The sequence below is a fragment of the Tenrec ecaudatus genome, chromosome 15, assembly GCF_050624435.1.
Source record: "Tenrec ecaudatus isolate mTenEca1 chromosome 15, mTenEca1.hap1, whole genome shotgun sequence".
In the NCBI taxonomy this organism is placed as follows: domain Eukaryota; kingdom Metazoa; phylum Chordata; class Mammalia; order Afrosoricida; family Tenrecidae; genus Tenrec; species Tenrec ecaudatus.
Window position 1 is genome coordinate 19,769,747 of NC_134544.1, and position 16,844 is coordinate 19,786,590.

At 43.5% G+C, this 16,844-nt stretch overlaps 1 protein-coding gene across 2 annotated transcripts in view; it reads right to left on the bottom strand.

Annotated features, from left to right (window-relative positions):
* Nucleotides 1-16,844, bottom strand: part of WDR7 (WD repeat domain 7) — a 363,988-nt gene that overhangs the window by 236,276 nt on the left and 110,868 nt on the right. For both annotated transcript variants that reach the window (XM_075532929.1, XM_075532930.1), the window contains 2 exons: nt 12,499-12,617; nt 10,399-10,522 (listed from right to left, as the gene is read on the bottom strand). In XM_075532929.1, the coding sequence (XP_075389044.1) occupies nt 10,399-10,522; nt 12,499-12,617 (243 nt within the window). The remainder of the gene's footprint in view (nt 1-10,398; nt 10,523-12,498; nt 12,618-16,844) is intronic.

Genomic DNA, 16,844 nt, shown 5'->3' on the forward strand with positions numbered 1-16,844 from the left:
GCGCACCCCATCGGAAAGAGACTCGTTAACAATGCGCAAGACGCAGACGACACAACCTTGCTTTGCACAAAGTAAAGCAGCTCTGAAGCAGCTGCCGACGAAGATCAGAGAATAGGGCCTTCGGAATGAATCAAACCTCAACATAAAGAAACAGAAACACTGACAATTGGACGGACCCCTGATAACTGGGAGAGAAGAACGGAGTTGACCAGCAGTTCATTTAACTGGGATCCACAGCTGTCCCTGTGGAAGCATTAGTCCAGAAATCAAATGACAACGCAGGGGGCAGATCTGCGGCTCCAGACTTCTCTGAAGTGCTGACGAGCAAGGGTGTCGTGTGCAGGACCAAGGGGCAGGCACCCCAAGCCAGGGTCCTTTCAACAGCCTCGTGCACGTGAACGTTAGAGAGTGAAGAAGGAAGGCCGAGGAAGGATGACTGCCCTCGAATTATTGTGTTGGAGAAGAATACTGAATAGATCACAGACTGGAAAAGGAACAAATGTGTCCTGGAAGGAGTCTAATCAGCATGCTCCTTAGAAGCAAGGACGGGGAGACGTCGCCTCACATACTTTGGACATGTCATCAGGGAGAACCAGCCCCCTAGAGAAAGACATCGAGCTCACTAAAGTGGAAAAGAAGAAAGCCCTCCACAAGACGGTGATTGCACCAAAGGGCTCCGCAGAATGACTGAGGATGTGCGGACCAGGCGGCGCTCTGCTGTGTTGAACAAGGGTCTCTGGGAGGCACAGTCAACTGAATGGCACCTAGCAACAACATTCCGAGCATGTATGCAACCAGAGACCCCAACAAATCATCAATCAATGACAACGAGGGGGTCCGAGTGCAGACCCAAAGCCCATCTGTAGACAATTGGACATCCCCTCACAGAAGGGTCTCAAGGAAGAGATGAGCCAGGCAGGGTGCAGGATAGCACTGACAAAACACACAACATTCCTCTAGTTCATTAATGGTCCACACACACAGACACACACACTATCACAACCCCAGTTCTGTCTTACAAACCCAGCTGGACTGGAGCATGTACACTGGTACATAAAAGAGCTCTCAGCACACGGAATCCAGGACAGATTAACCCCTCAAAAACAATAATGGGGGCAGCAATACCATGAGGGTAGGGGGAATGAGGGGGGAGTAGGAAGGGGAGGAAAGGGGGGACCATCGCAATGATTGACATATAACCCCCCTCCCCATGCGTTGGGAGAACAAACAACAGAAATGTGGGTGACGGTAGAGAGCGGACAGAGCAAGATATGAAAATAACAATAATTTATAACTTATCAAGGGTTCATGAGGGTGGCAGGATGGGGGAGGGAGGGAAAAAAGAGGAGCTGATATCAAGGGCTCAAGTAGAAACGAAATGCTTTGAAAATGATGATGATGAAAACATATGCACAGAGGTGATTAATACAATTGAAATATGGATTGTTCTGAGAGCTGTAAGAGCCCCCAATAAAATGAGTTTAAAAACAGGATTGTATGCAGCACCTTGTTAATACAAGGCCAGGTCCCCCAGAACAGGAACCACAATGCCCTAACTTAGCAAACTTCTCTCAGAAATTAGGCACCAAAACTTTGCAGACTGGCTGCATTGAGAAGGGATAAAACCATGCTGGCTAATGGTTTCAGGACAGAGCTCCACTCCCTAAGGCAAGCTTCGGCCATCACTCACTGAGGACTTGGCCACCATGAAAACGTGTGCACTGGCTTTTCAGTGAAAGATGGCTTTTGGTTCTTTTTCCTCCCCAGCCATGTCCTGTCTACTCCCAGAGCCTTGGACAACAGACATTCAAGTGAGGCTTGTGGTGATGAGCAGATAGAAACTGTAGACGTGAGCACAGGACAGGAGAGGGCCAGGCCCCCACGCTGACGGTGGCCTCTGCGCTGTGTGGCATGATGCGCACACCGTCCCTCAGTGAACCCTCTCAAAAAGCCCGGGACCGAGGCAGGCAACATGGAAGCAGGGGGTAGTGTCATGTGGGGCACAGTGTGGCCACCCTGGGGGAGAGAAGGAGGACCCTGTGGCTCTTACTCCTTCAGCAGGATGACACAGAACAGCTGCAGGCAAGAAGCCCTGGCAAAGGTGGATGTGGATAAAGGGGAAAGGAGGAAACCGTTCCCGAACTCCTCTTTCCTGGTCAATCCCATTCCGCTCCCCCACCCCCCGAAACACGGTCTTCTTTCTCTCAGAACCCACCCTCTAATTAATCATAATAACCAGCCTGCCCAATTGTGAGTTGGCAACGGGAAGTCAGAGAGAGACTACGCATCAGGAACGAGACTGGGTGGAAGAAGAGTTCTGGCCGTGGTTTTTCATGGTGCTGGGATCTTCTGGGTTCCACCTCAGGCCCACTGGGAAATGGGAGCCGCGGACCTAAGGAAAGCACTGGAGTCCCCACTTCTGGCAAAGCTCACCCACTCGCTGACCTTGAACCCAGGGACATCCCCTACCCGCTCTAAGCCGCAGACTCCAAAGCTCCTCCAAGGCGAAGGGCTCACACAGGCCATCCTCCATTATAACAGTGCTTCTGGGAAGGTTGCTATTTTTCTAAATTTCAGACAAAACAAACAGTCTCCTAGCACAAAGCTTAGTCCTAGGTTAAGAACTGTCCATCCAAGTGCTTAGACAAAGACTGGGCATTTTTAATGCCTGGAATGATGCAATTGTGAGACAATGTCTGAGGAGTGATACAAAACTCCCCGGTAGACTGTATTTTGTCTGCTTCAGTGATATAAAAGCTTCCTACACTCAAGTAGGTTTTAAAATGACCCTTTAAAAGAAAAAAAAATAAAACGACGCTTTGTGCCACAACTAGCTACGATAATCAGCTCCTCAAACATGAATGACAATGGCAGAGGCGATTTTACTACAAGCACGTGGATGGCAGGTGTGGCTGGTCCACCAGCTGGCTCCATAACCTTTGACCCCTTTGGACAGCAAATCTGTTCAACAGCCCTGTGTGGTCACTCCTCAGTTGTTGTCTGTTTTCTTCTCTTTCACACGTTCAGAAGCCCCGCTCCTTTGGCTTGACATCCTTTTATGAAATTAGAAAGCGCCCACTAACACAAACCAAAACTAATTTTACTCTCCGTCAGGGTGAGGACTCTGGACGAGATGGATACGATTACATCAGGGGTCGGTAGTGTGTGATGGTTTAGTGACATGGAGAATTCAGGTTTGCTCTCTGATTCTCTTCTAGGAAAATACAATAGCAGGGAGTGACAGCATGAAGATTTTTAAGGAACCACTCTTCAGTTAATTTACAAAGTCCGCCGTGATACTCTAACTAAATATCAAAGTCTTTAATTACCTAACGGAAAAGTTGAGACCTAAGAACACAAGCTGACTTAAGAGAATTCAAACTACAATGGGACCTTATCAGAGACACATTTTCTAAGCTGGTTCTCTGTTCACTGTGTTGATGTTACATTTTATGTGGCTGGAAAGGGCTCTGTTTGAAGACCGTGCCAATAAAGACAAGTATCTGCTTGTATCCCTACCCCCTTCCCTGCCCCCGTCTCGGAGTCAAGAATGCAAGACGGACTAAGTCGTGGTTAAAGCAACAGTCTCACAGTCAGTCATTTAGTAACTGAGGAAGCTTCAGAAAGTTTGTCATCTTTCTTGGTCTTGGTTACCTCATATTCCAAAAAGAGGGGGTGATCTTATTGCCTATTTCACAGGGTTGTTGTGATTATATAATGCAGGCCATGTGATCAGTCTAAGCTAGGACACAGAGTAAGGATCAATAAGTGCTCCTTCCGACCACTGTCCTGCTCACATGGCCTCCTCTCGGGGCCTTCACTAGACCGCAGCACTGTGAGCAAGTACAAGAACATACGGAATGACTTCATTGCCGCAGGGGGACATTGGTGGTTACATTATGCCTTTACCTGGAATCTCACTCATCCTCTTCTTGCAGGAAAAAGGAAAATGGCACCCACTCCAATTGTGAATAGAGCCTCTTTCCAAGCGGCCATAGCAACCCCCAACTACTACTTGGTGGTTCCCTTCTCCCTTCATTGGCCATCTGTAACCAATGAGTGAAAATGACCTTCAAGGAGGGGAAAAGAGAAGGGAGGGGGAGAGGGTGGTGGAGGAACAGGGCACTAATCCACCCCCAGTAAGATATTGTCTATGTCTCCACAGGAAAGGGAGAGAGGGACCAGACCCCATCCCGGAGTGCCAAGTCTTGAGGGCAACATACTGGCATGCAGCAGCGAACTAACAGAGAGGATGACGGGGCCGGACCCAAGCTGAGCTTTGTTGACTCCCAGGAAATGTAATACAGAGGACAGCACTGAAGAAATAGCTTGGGAGAGTGGTGGGTCGGTCCAGACCACACAGGTACAAACTAAGAGGGAAAGAGAGTGGACTTCATCATGGCCCACCAAGCCCCGAGGTTAACATCCTGGCTCTGAGCAGCCAATGCACAAAGAGGACAGTAGGGCTGGCCCCACCATGGAACATGACGTTCCCACACTGACCCACAACACTGCGAGGGACAGCACTGGAGACACTGTGAGAAAAGTGTGCTCAGTCTGCCTCCCACACAGTAGGGCGAAACACAAAGTGAGCGCAACAGGGCAGCAAGGGGAGCAAAGCCACGAAATCCCTAGACAAGACAGAGCCCTGACTCGGAGGACAGGGCTAGGCACAGGGCTAGGCAACCGGAAAACAGTCATAAGGGTCAGCAGATAGACCTGGACTGTTTATAGGATTTTTGTTTGTTTGTTTTGTTTTGCTTCTTTTCTTTCTCCCTCTGTCTAATTAGCTAAGATAGGCAGGATAAACAATCTGAGGAGAGAAAATTATGGGACTGGCGGTTCAAGAGGATATGAGAGAGGAGGGGGTGGGGAGCCAACAAACCCTGTGACAAGGGAACAAGAAATCTAAAATTGATGGCGAGGAGAGCGTAGAATGCCTGGTGGGGTTTGATGAAGTGCAATGTATCTGAGAGGAATTACTGAGAGCTGACTGGAAGGTGAGCATGATAGTGGGACAGGAGGAAGGTGAAAGGAAATAGAGGAAAGAACTAGGAGGCAAAAGTTGTTTATAGCAGTATAGGCATGGAAATATGTAAATATATTAATTTATAATGATAGGGATATAGGTCAACGTACATATATTTATATGTTAACTAATAGGGACTTTGGGTCTCTACTCAAGGCCTCCCTAAACAGAAGAACACTTTGTTCTAATAACCTGGCGCTCTTTGATGCTCACCTTCCAGACACGGTCGCTAAAAACAAATTGGTGCATAAGCAAACATGGTGAAGAAAGCTGATGGTGCCCGGCTATCAGAAACTATAGCATCTGGGATCTTAATGGCTCAAAGTGAAACAAGTGGCCATTTAGAAGGGAAGCAACAAAGCTTACGTGAAAGAAGCAGACATTGTTATTCCATCAATTCCTTGGGTCTTGTTTTCCACCTTTGGTATAGCCTGGATTTCTTTATTCGATACCATTGGTTCCTGACTGTATGCTACCACCTGAAATGGCTGAACACCCACCAATCCTTTCTGAGTACTCCTCCCTCCAACTTCACTTGAGGATTCCTGCATCGTTCCCGACTGAAACCTGAGTCTTCCAGTGTTCCTCTGTTGGTTTGTTTATGCTTCAGGACTACCGCGTAGGTTCTTTGCTTTAGATTTTTTCACTCCAGTCATCTTTGTCATCTTGAGTTGCCCATTGAGATCTCTGCTCGTCTCTTTTACTTTAACGTTTCTTCCACATACTTTGGCTAGTCTATGTTCAAGAGCAAAACTCGGGGTCTCTTCTGACATGCGCTTTGGTCTTTTCTTTCTTTCCTGCCTTTTAACAACCTTTGCTTCCTTCGTGTGTCATGTCCTGAATGTCATCCCTCAGTTCATCTGGTCTTCGATCATTCGTGCACAGGGAATCAAATCTATTCTTGAGCTCCTCTCTAACTTCAGGTGAAAATCCCACTCAGAGAAAAGCAGGCAGTATTAACAACTGCAATAAGATTTGTTTGTTCTTTTGGCCATCCGTGGTACTTTTAATATTCTTTGCCAGCGCCACAAATCATAAGAATCCATTTTTCTGCAGTTTTCCTTATTCAATGTCCACATTTCATATGCACAGGAAGCAACTGAAAATACCATGACTTGGGTTAGGTGCACCTTAAGCCTTAAAGTGACATTCTTGCTTTTTTTTTTTCATCAGCAGATTTACCCGGTGCAAGGCATCGTTTGATCTCTTGGCTGCCACCTCCATGAGCATTGACTGTGGATCCAAACAAGGCAAAATCCTTGACAATTTCGATATTTTCTCCATTTATAATGATGTTACCTATGGACCCAGTTGTGAGATTTGGGTTTTCGTTCCACTGAGTTGTAATCCATACTGAAGGTTGCAAATTTTGATCTTCATCAGCAAGTGCTTCAAGTCCTCTTCACGCTCAGCAAGCTACGTTGTGCCGCCTGTACACAGCAAGTTGCTGACGAGCCAATCCTGATGCCATGTTCTTCTTCGTGTAGTCCAGCTTCTCTACTTATTTGCTCAGCAAACAAAAGAAATATGTATAGTGAGGGGATACAGTTCTAACACACACCTTTCCCGATTTAAAACCATGCAACGCCCCCCGGTTCTGTTTGCACAGCTGTCTCTGGATGCATATTCAGGTTGCACATGAGGGCGATTACTTCTCCTGGAACTCCCATTCTTGTGACTGGCGGAGTTAGAGCATTGCCGACAGTCACCTAGCTAGTCCTTCCTGAGGGCGGGCCTTTCACTTTCTGTCACGTGTAACATAGACTGCTTGCCCTAACACATGTACTGAGTACCTCGTTACCAGGTATTGCCAAGAGCTCATTTAAAATAAAACCTAGGACAACAGTTTCAACAAAATTTAACCAAAAATAATTAAGAAATCTTTTTATTGAATCATTTTATTGGGGGCTCGAACAGCTCTTATCACAATCCATCCATCCATCCATCGTGTCAAGCACATTTGTACATATGTTGCCATCATCATTCTCAAAACATTTGCTTTCTACTTGAGCCCTTGGTATCAGCTCATTTTCCCCTCCCCTTCTCCGCTCCCCCTCCCTCATGAACCCATGATAATTTATAAATTATTATTTTGTCATATCTTACACTGTCCGGCATCTTCATTCACCCAATTTTCTGTTGTCCATCCCCCAGGGAGGAGGTTATACATAGATCATTGTCATCGGTTTCCTCTTTCTACCCCACCCTCCCTCTGCCCTCCCGGTATTGCCACTCTCACCACTGGTCCTGAAGGGATCATCTGTCCTGGATTCCCTGTGTTTCCAGTTGCTATCTGTACCAGTGTACATCCTCTGATCTAGCCAGATTTATAAGGTAGAACTGGGATCATGATAGTGGATGAGGAGGAAGCATTTAGGAACTAGAGGAAAGTTGTATGTTTCATTGTTGCTACATCACACCCTGACTTGCTTGTCTCCTCCCCGAGATCCTTCTGTAAGGGGATGTCCAGTGGCCTACAGATTGAGTCTTGGGTTCCCAGTCTGCACTCCGCCTCATTCACAATGATTTGCTTTTGTTCTTTGATGCCTGGTACCTGATCCCTTAGACACCTTGTGATCACACAGGCTGGTGTGCTTCTTCCATGTGGGATTTGTTGGTTCTGAGCTAGATGGATGTTTGTTTACCTTCAAGTCTTTAAGACCCTAGACACTGTATCTTTTGGTGGCCGGGCACCATCAGCTTTCTTCACCACATTTGCTTATGCACCTGCTTTGTCCTAAATGATCATGTCGGGAAGGTGAGCACCATGGAATGCCAGTTTAATAGAACAAAGCATTCTTGCATTGAGGGAGTACTCAAATGGAGACCTAATGTCCATCTGGTCCCTTAATACTAAACCTGTAAATATATGCACATAGATCCATTTCCCCCTCATCATATATAAAAAAAATATTTAAATATGTATATGCCTTTATTTAGACTTCTTTCACTGCCCTTTGCCTCCTAGAAGAATTCTTTATTGTTGCTGGCAAACAAAGAATGAATCAAATGAACTATGGGTCATGTATGCTTTATCTTATATAGATAGAGATAGATAGATAACAATATAACTTTCTTTCAATGAATGTTTCACTTAAAGCATGATTGCAAAGGATGCCATTTTTGCAAAACAATGTTCCCCAAGGTATTTTCCAATCTATTAAAAATTATTATTTTGAAAGGTCTGTCAATCAAAACCCTTGCTAATTTTCCTTTTTTTTCAGTAGGACACTAATCTGACTCTACGAGATCTGTATTTTTCAAGATTTAGTAATTCACAACTTCTACTGGAAGATGATTGGCCTTATATAAGGATAAGTCAAATGTTACAGCTACAAGATCATGGAGCCTTTGGTTACTGAATAATTTCAAAAGGTGAAGCCACTGTTTCTTGACATAGCTTCTATGTAGGTCTACATGCTCTTAAAGTGGGTATTTCCATATCTCTAATTGTTCCCCCAAAACTTCTTTGTTCTGTCATTTATATCACATCAAAATGTCAGTCTTGGCATTTGAGAAATTCAAATTGTGTTCCTTTTAAATATTTTCTGAGTTTGGGGAACAGTAAGAAATCTGAAGGGGCCAGACGAGGGCTCTGGGTGGAAGGTGGAAGGTTTCCCAATGAAATTCTTCTGGGACAGCCTTTGCTCATCTCCAAGAAGGGGGAAGATGAATTGTTGTGTGGGAAAAACAATCCCTCGGTATGGCTTTTCTGGCCTTTTCCTCACCAATGAAGTTTAGTTTTCTTAAAGGTTCTTCATCCAGTGTCATTCAAGAAAATCTATTAAAATCTATTAAAACTATCCCTTTAGAATCCCAAAGAAATGATCATGAAAACCCTTTCTGCCTTAAACATGACAGGTCCCTAAGTCAGAAGCCACTGTTTGGATTGGATCTTCGTTGCAGGCAACCTAACGAGGCTAAGACCAGTGTGTTACTGAGAAAACCTGTCAGCAGCCTTCCCCTGAGCACAGGGGCATGCTTTGTTTGCAATAAACGCATGCATGTATACACTGGAGCACTGGTGGCAACGCTTTTAATGTGCCAGCGTGTTTACACTGGCGTTTCCTCAGCTCAGTATTTGACATGTGAACACCATTAGTATACAGTGCAGCGGGCAGAAACAGCAGCTAGTGGTAAAGACGGTAGGGGATTTAGGAGTTTGTTTTATAAATCTGTTAGTGGATATTATGCAACTAAATGACTTTTGGTTCCTTATCAGTCAGTCAGCTGTAGGGATTCAGAAGTGAACAAGAACAACTGGAGGATCGTTGTTGACACAATAAGGTCAGCTCCAGTTAGTCCTCAGCTTTAGACGTCTCCTGGGCACAACAAACCACACTGCCAACCATCCTTTTCAAATGTCGTATGGACTACCTCCAATGTTGCAGTATACAGTCTGCGGATGTCATCATACTCTAAGTTTTTAAAAAACTTTTTATTATGAAGGCTTTTTTTATTTTCTTTTTTTTAAACATTTTATTGGAGACTCATACAACTCTTACCACAATCCATATATACATCAGTTGTGTAAAGCACATCTGTACATTCTTTGCCCTAATCATTTTCAAAGCATTTGCTCTCCACTTAAGCCCTTTGCATCAAGTCCTCTTTTTTCCCCTCCCTCCCCGCTCCCCACTCCCTCAAGAGCCCTTGATAATTTAAAATTATTTTGTCATATCTTGCCCTGTCTGATGTCACCCTTCACCCCCTTTTCTGTTGTCCGTCCCCCAGGGAGGAGGTCATATGTAGATCCTTGTAATCGGTTCCCTCTTCCCAATCCACTCACCCTCTACTCTCCCAGTATCGCCCCTCACACCCCTGGTCCTGAAGGGATCATCCACCCTGGATTCCCTGTGCCTCCAGCTCCTACCTGCACCAGTGTATATCCTCTGCTCTATCCAGACTTGCAAGGTAGAATTCGGATCATGGTGGTTGGTGGGGAGGAAGCATTTAGGAACTGGAGGAAAGCTCTATTCTTCATTGGTGCTACATCGCACCCCAACTGACTCATCTCCTCTCCTAGGCCCCTCTGGGAGGGGATCTCCAGAGGCTGACAAATGGGCTTTGGGTCTCCACTCTGCATTTCCCCCCTCATTCACTATGGTAAGATTTTTTTTCTGATGATGCCTTATACCTGATCCCATACTCTAAGTTTATATTGCTTCTAATCCCCCATGAACACAAACTTCAGCATTATAAAGATACTAAGAAAATTCCTAACAACCACCAAAAAAAAAAAAGATGTGTTATATCAGAATCAGTTGGCAATAGAGTCATCAGAATGAAATCCCATCATCTTAAGTCGGGGACTGCCTGACCTCATGCTCTGCCAACAGTGCTCTGCAGGGAAGCATGGGAAAGCTTACGTGATATGACATGGTCCATATACTGAGGTAAATAGGGAGCCCAGGCATCGATGGTTTCCTTCCGTCCCACTTGCTCAATTCTTCTCAGTTCTGCTAGAAGCAGGGCCTGTGCAGCTTCCCTGACCTAAGAGGGCAACAGAGCCAGATGTAAGCAAAGGAGGCACATCGTTCTGAGGCACCGGGTGGGTACCAGAAATCTGGAAGTCGCGAAGGAATAAAACCCAGTACATGAAGAAGCACCATTTTGTTGTGAACAGGTTCTGTTTCTAAGTCTGTGTTTAAGATGAAATGTGTACAAGAAGGAACAGTTAAGAATGGTTCTTATTTAATGCTACTGTATAGTGCATCTTTTATTCTGTGAACCAAAAACCCAAAAGAAACACTTGGAGATACTTAAACGTCTTTGGTGTAATGATACGGTGATAACAAAGGTTTGATGCTCTATCTCAAACTAGCACACATTTGCTGTTACAAAGCACCAGGAAACCCTGGGATTTTTAACGGAGAAGCTGTATGAGTGCTGTGCGCATGTCAGAAGCGTGCACCCCAGGGACTGTCCGCTGGGCAAGTGGGACAAACTGGACAACAGAAAAGCATCAGAAACATTTTAGTTCATGTACGCAGAAAAACATTTTAACTCCTTTGGACACAACTATTTGAAAAGTCAATCAGATCTCTGCTTGAAAGTTCATTTTCCAAAGCTTTTAAGACATTCTTGTACTTTAATAAAGTTTTTTTTTCTTTTAAATTTCCACATAAACAATCTGGTCAAACCATTGTTGGAACTACACGACTTGCTTTCTCTTTTACCCATGTCTGGTGAATTTTTTATCTAGTACACATTCTAGCCTTATCTAGTGAAACATTAAAATGATATATGCTCAACAGATGGTCCACAGTTTTACATATGCATACCTAACAGTTGCTTAGGTAATCTGTTTTCAACAAATTAACATATTTATATGTAATGAATGACAAAATCTTTTTTAAAGAGAGAAAAAAATTATAAATTACAACCACTTTTCTTTCAATATGGACATACGATTTATATTTTACAGGTTTATTTGATTTTTTGTGTGTGTCAGAGGCATGAGATAAAAGAAGCCAGTTTGTAATCGAGTGATGGACTGATCATTTTATTAACTATTTTTCCAATGAAAGCTGAGCACAAGGTTGAGTAAAAAGCTGTTTAATTACAACAGATTTTGGGGGGTGCATAAAATATTTTCCAATGCAAAACTACAAAATATTAGAATGCTCAATTTTACTTGCAATTAAGGTAAAAGAGACTAGGGAAGGTGTCATTACAGATGTTATTTTTATAATTTACCAAAATAAGGAACATTTGTGTTTGGTAAATTTAAAAACCTTAAATGGCATAAATATATATACCATTTAGGTCAGGAGCTATCCTAAGGAAAATCTTGATATTTCCGTGTCCCTGGGCATTATATTCCCAGCAATACTGAGTACCGCATAAAGAGTTTAACACAAAATAAGAGCTACCAGTGACTGAGCTCCTGCCACACGCTAGGCTCCGTCTTACTGTTTTACTTGCATTGTCTTATTTGATTCAGAAAGCAATCCCGTGAGGAATATATGATTATCCCTGCTTTACAAATGAGCCTCAAAGAGGCAAAGTAAATTGTGAAGGCCCAGAGAGTTAATCATTGGTGGAACTGATATTTCAACCCAGGTCTCTGCTAAACTCAAAGGCCTCCTCCTTCTACTACAGCACAGTGCTTGCCATATTCCCTTAGAATTTGACTGACATGATCACACCTGCTTGTGTGATGGTGGGGAGGAGATGGGTAGAGGTACGTGTGAATCCATGTGGGTACAAGCATGTGTGCTGTGTGCACAGAAACAAATACTTAAGAACCAGCTCCACTGGATCAACGTAAGAAAGAAACGTAGATGAGCCTGCCAAGGTATCGCTGCCTACAAAAGAAACACTAATCCATATTTTCTGCCATGCAGTGAACAGATGCTAGTTTAATTAGATGAAACTAACCAGGCTTATCTGAAATTTGCATTTCATCTGAAACTTTAAGAATGTACATTTGAATACTTTTGTTCTCTATTGCAACTTGCCATTACCTCTAAACATCGGTCTTGCCATCTCCGAGCCAGCATCTCTAGAAGTGGAGGCCTGAATTTCTCCAATCCCAGCAGGTCCGGCAGCATAACACAGTGCATAGCAGCCAACTGACTCCATCCTGTTACCAAAAGACAAATAATATAGTTCAAATACTGCAAACATTTTGGCATTCCCTAATTCAAGGGTTTTTTTTTTGTTTTGTTTAATGTAGTATACCCACAGGGGAGTGGGGGAATGGTAGATCCACTATATTATGTTATATGAAATTTTAATTTATCATTAGGCATTTTGCACAAAGAATTACACTAAAAGTGTTCACCCAAGTCATGCAGCCGATCCCTAGAGGAACCCTCAGTCTTAAAGCTAACAAAAATCCATTTCTACCTAACAGATTTCAGAAAACCTCTTTCTAAAGATCCCTTCTTAAAAACAACAACAAAAACATAGATCAAGAAAGGGAAAACAGAAATGAGCACATAGTAGGGCTGGCGTGAGAAAGTGCACTTTACACAGGAAAGATCGGTTATAAATATTTTGGTGATGGGAAAAGGGGCACCAAGGGTGGATGGAGTGAGCAGAGTACAACCAAATTTAAACGAGCATCTGGGCATCTATGGATCACATGCAAACCGGTATACAGTTGGCACAGATGTGTACAGAAGTGCGGATGGCCATCTATAGACAGTTTTTTAAAAACCCTCACTGTCATCTGACTCAAGCCGAATCTGACTCAAAGATGTACAAACACAAACATGCAGGTGCAAGCATATCCTCAAACATAACCAAACAACTTCCAAACTCTGTTTTCAGGGTTGTAAAATCTATGGGCATAGCCCTCCTGGGACAACTCGGCTAACGCGTGACACAATACACAATGATCATGCCTGGGCTCCCTTCTGGTGAAGTGAGGAGCATCCGGGGCTTCGTCAGTCTACAGTAAGTCTGTGCCATCGGTTCAAGCACAGCACTCATTCTACGGAGGGTGCTGGCCTGGGCAATGTTGCATCCTGTCGGTGGGGTTGCGATGAGAAAGATCAACTGAGCTACACCGCCACCAGTCACCGCCTCATCCACCCTGAGACTGCAAGAGCAAATGGTGCCTGGCACACACCAGAGACCATTCTGTGTTCACAACTGTTGGTCCCAAATAGAGTCAGAGAAAAATAGAGAGAACTCAATTTCTTATTAAAAAAAATAAAAGGACAGATAAACTGCGAACTGAGGACCACTCCCTGAGATTATTACCCAAAATGTGTATTAAACCTAGAACCAAGAAATAGCCTTTAAGAAAATAGCACAGTGGCACACAAAATTAAGGATCACAAGCCACAGGCTAGAATCGAACTGCTGACCTTGTAGTCAGCAGCCAAATGTGAGACCTGATAGGCAAGAAGGGCTTCTAAAGCCACAATAATTACCATAAATTCCTGGGGATAGCGTTTAAAGGACAGTAATCAAGAATGAACTCAAACATTTCTACTACCACCACTGGGTGATTTATCTGTGGTTTCACAATTTTAAAAAGCCAATGTTTGGAAATAATCTAAACCACAATCTTCTAAAACGTCTTTAAAAAAAACCCTACCCCCCTGGTCCCCCAAAAACTCACCTCAAAATGTGCCTTAGGGTTTTTTAAAAGAAAAGGAGACAGGCAGACAGGTAGACAGATAGACAGACAAATTACCTGCCAAGAAATGTATCCTTTCAGTGCACACATTTCAAATTTAGAATTTGTCTTCAACGGAGGCCTTTACACATAAATTCAATTAATTTTTCTTAATTTAGTAATTTTATAAAATATCTTAATATCTCATAAGATAATGAAATATATTTATGAAAGTTTTAGAAATTCTTTTTATTATGAAGCAGGTGGGGGGGGTTACATTTAAGATAATTTTGTATTCAACAACTTAAGCTACTTATCAAACTTCCCAAGAGCTTACCCTACCTTATCCACACCCCTCTTTTTCTTCTCCCTCTTGTAGAAATACTATCTTCCCCTTCAAGAGCTGAATTTCAAACAATGATTCTCATTAAGGCCCAGAGCCTAATAACTTATTTGGAAATTAACAAATGACTGTCTTTAATATTAGCTTCACAAAAGCACCCTTAGGTGCTTTCTGAGGTTCAATCTCATCGTACAAACCTAGTTCAGGCCTAAGTAGGGAAAGGAGACACTGAAGGTGCATCTTAACGTTCCTCAGGGTTCTTTCCAAAGGAGCGGAACCTGCCAACTCTGTCCCTCACGGAGACAGGGCCGCACCTTCCATTCCAATGGACTGTCGACCTGACGTTCCAGTGAGGAGTCGGTCGTGCTGGATCATGTGAGTTTGGAAATGCCATCCCTTTTACATGAGCAAACGTGTGGCGACTGAGAAGGCAATGAAGACAGAGACTAGATAGATTCGAACCTCACTGGGTCCACGAAGCTTTCCAGCCATATAACTACTGTGGGATTCCTCTTGGGGAATAGCTTTGAGACCCCGTACATATTCTTAGACCTGCACAAACATCTTTCTGTGCCATTCCCATAATTCCACATGGGTGGGAAGGCAGCTTCAGTATATTTTACAAAAGGAACTGCCACAGCCGGGAGGATAAATATGTGGATTCCCAGTGGAATAGGACCACTGGTGCCAGCCATCAATCTGATGGTCTTTACGGTGTGCACCAAAAAGGGTTCTCAGTGTCCCCCGTGCAGTGAGACTCAAAGGTGTGTAAAGAGAGCAGGGTGTGTATGTCTCAAGCGACACACGTAAATTAGACTCCACGGTTCTAACGCCTGCGATGCCGTGGTGAGCATCATCCTGCAAACCCCCCCCCCCCTGGTGGGAACTGCGTCACCCCACGAAGGAGCATCTAAGCCTTTCGACCAGTGCTCTGGACGGTAGGAAGCACGCCTTCTACCATGACCTTGTCTAACTGCCCCTTCTCATCAACATGCGCAAAAAAGTTACAGAATGGGGCCCTTTAGGATCCTAAATAGAACCAAGCAGATGAATGTATAAGTCAGGTAAAAAGACTCTGTCACATTCGAATCAAGCACAGATTGAAAGAGAGTTGTTAGAAAGTTGAGAGAGAATACCTTCATTTACTAAGAAACAGGAATGGAAAGCAGGAGTAGGAGCAGGGGCAGAGCCAGAGTGGCCGGCATCAGACCGAGTGGAAACGACAGGTGCAGCGACTTGCAGAGGAAAAAGAGGAGAGAGAAAGAGGAGAGAATTGAGGCACAGCAGTTTCTGAAAAAAAGCTCAGTATTAGTGAGGACTAAAAACCAAACTGGCAAAGTAGAGGGAATGTAGAACTGGAAAAGGGTGTTTCTCATTGGAGGCTGAGACTATGGCCAGGAAATGACATACTTTAGTGAATAGCAATTAAAACAGAGTTTCAAATTTTCCCTGAAGCCCAAATCTATTTAATATGATCACTGAATTACATTATGACTGGGGCAGAACATAACTTAAGAAAATCAAGTGGGAAGAAAAATACGACAATGCACGTGATTAAGAATTAGCAAAGTGTAACTTGATTTTTTTTTTTAATTCATCCTTTAACAGGTTTGTGTAGGCTTTCACCTGGTCAGTTGTGTTTTTAAAAATTATTTTCTTTTAAAAAAAATTATTTTCCAACATTCTGTGCAAATAAACTTGAGGTATCTGCAGAAAGGATTTCGAGTTCCCCCATTCATTTTATAAAAAGTACATTTAAAATATACCAGCTTATCAAGAATATGGAAATATACCCATTTGTCAAGAACAGATATTGTTTGCTCAGCTCTCATTAGAAGAATCGTTACCATTGGTAGCGTCATTCTTTGGAATTCACAAACATATATTTTTCTGCTGCAACTGCTTTCTATCCTAAACATCATCTACTTCTTATCAAACAAATGCACCAAACCCATCCCACCCCCAAATAAAAAAAAAAAGTTATGTTGCCAAGAAAATGTTTCAGCTTGAATTATCATATGAAAAGGCAAAAGGGCCGTATGGCACACACATTCTACAACTGGAGGTCAATGTGAAGATTTAGGGGTCACCATTTGACACTTCCTTCCTATGGAGAAATTACCATATGTCATGCACAAGCATCTTCAAATTAATCCCCCTCCTTTCTTCTGACATTGAGCAGCAATAGGCTTGGACTCCAAACAGATTAAGCTTTGTCTCCCGAATGATGTGTTTGGTTTTCATGCCGGGAAGGCCTTTTGTCACCATAGGCCAGCTGCATGAAAGCAACTTTTTCATAATTTCCACACGAAGGCGTCATAATGTCAATCAGGCACGTGTGAGGCAAACAGAAGAACTCAAAAGTAACCATAGGGAAAATCCAGTCCCACCAACAG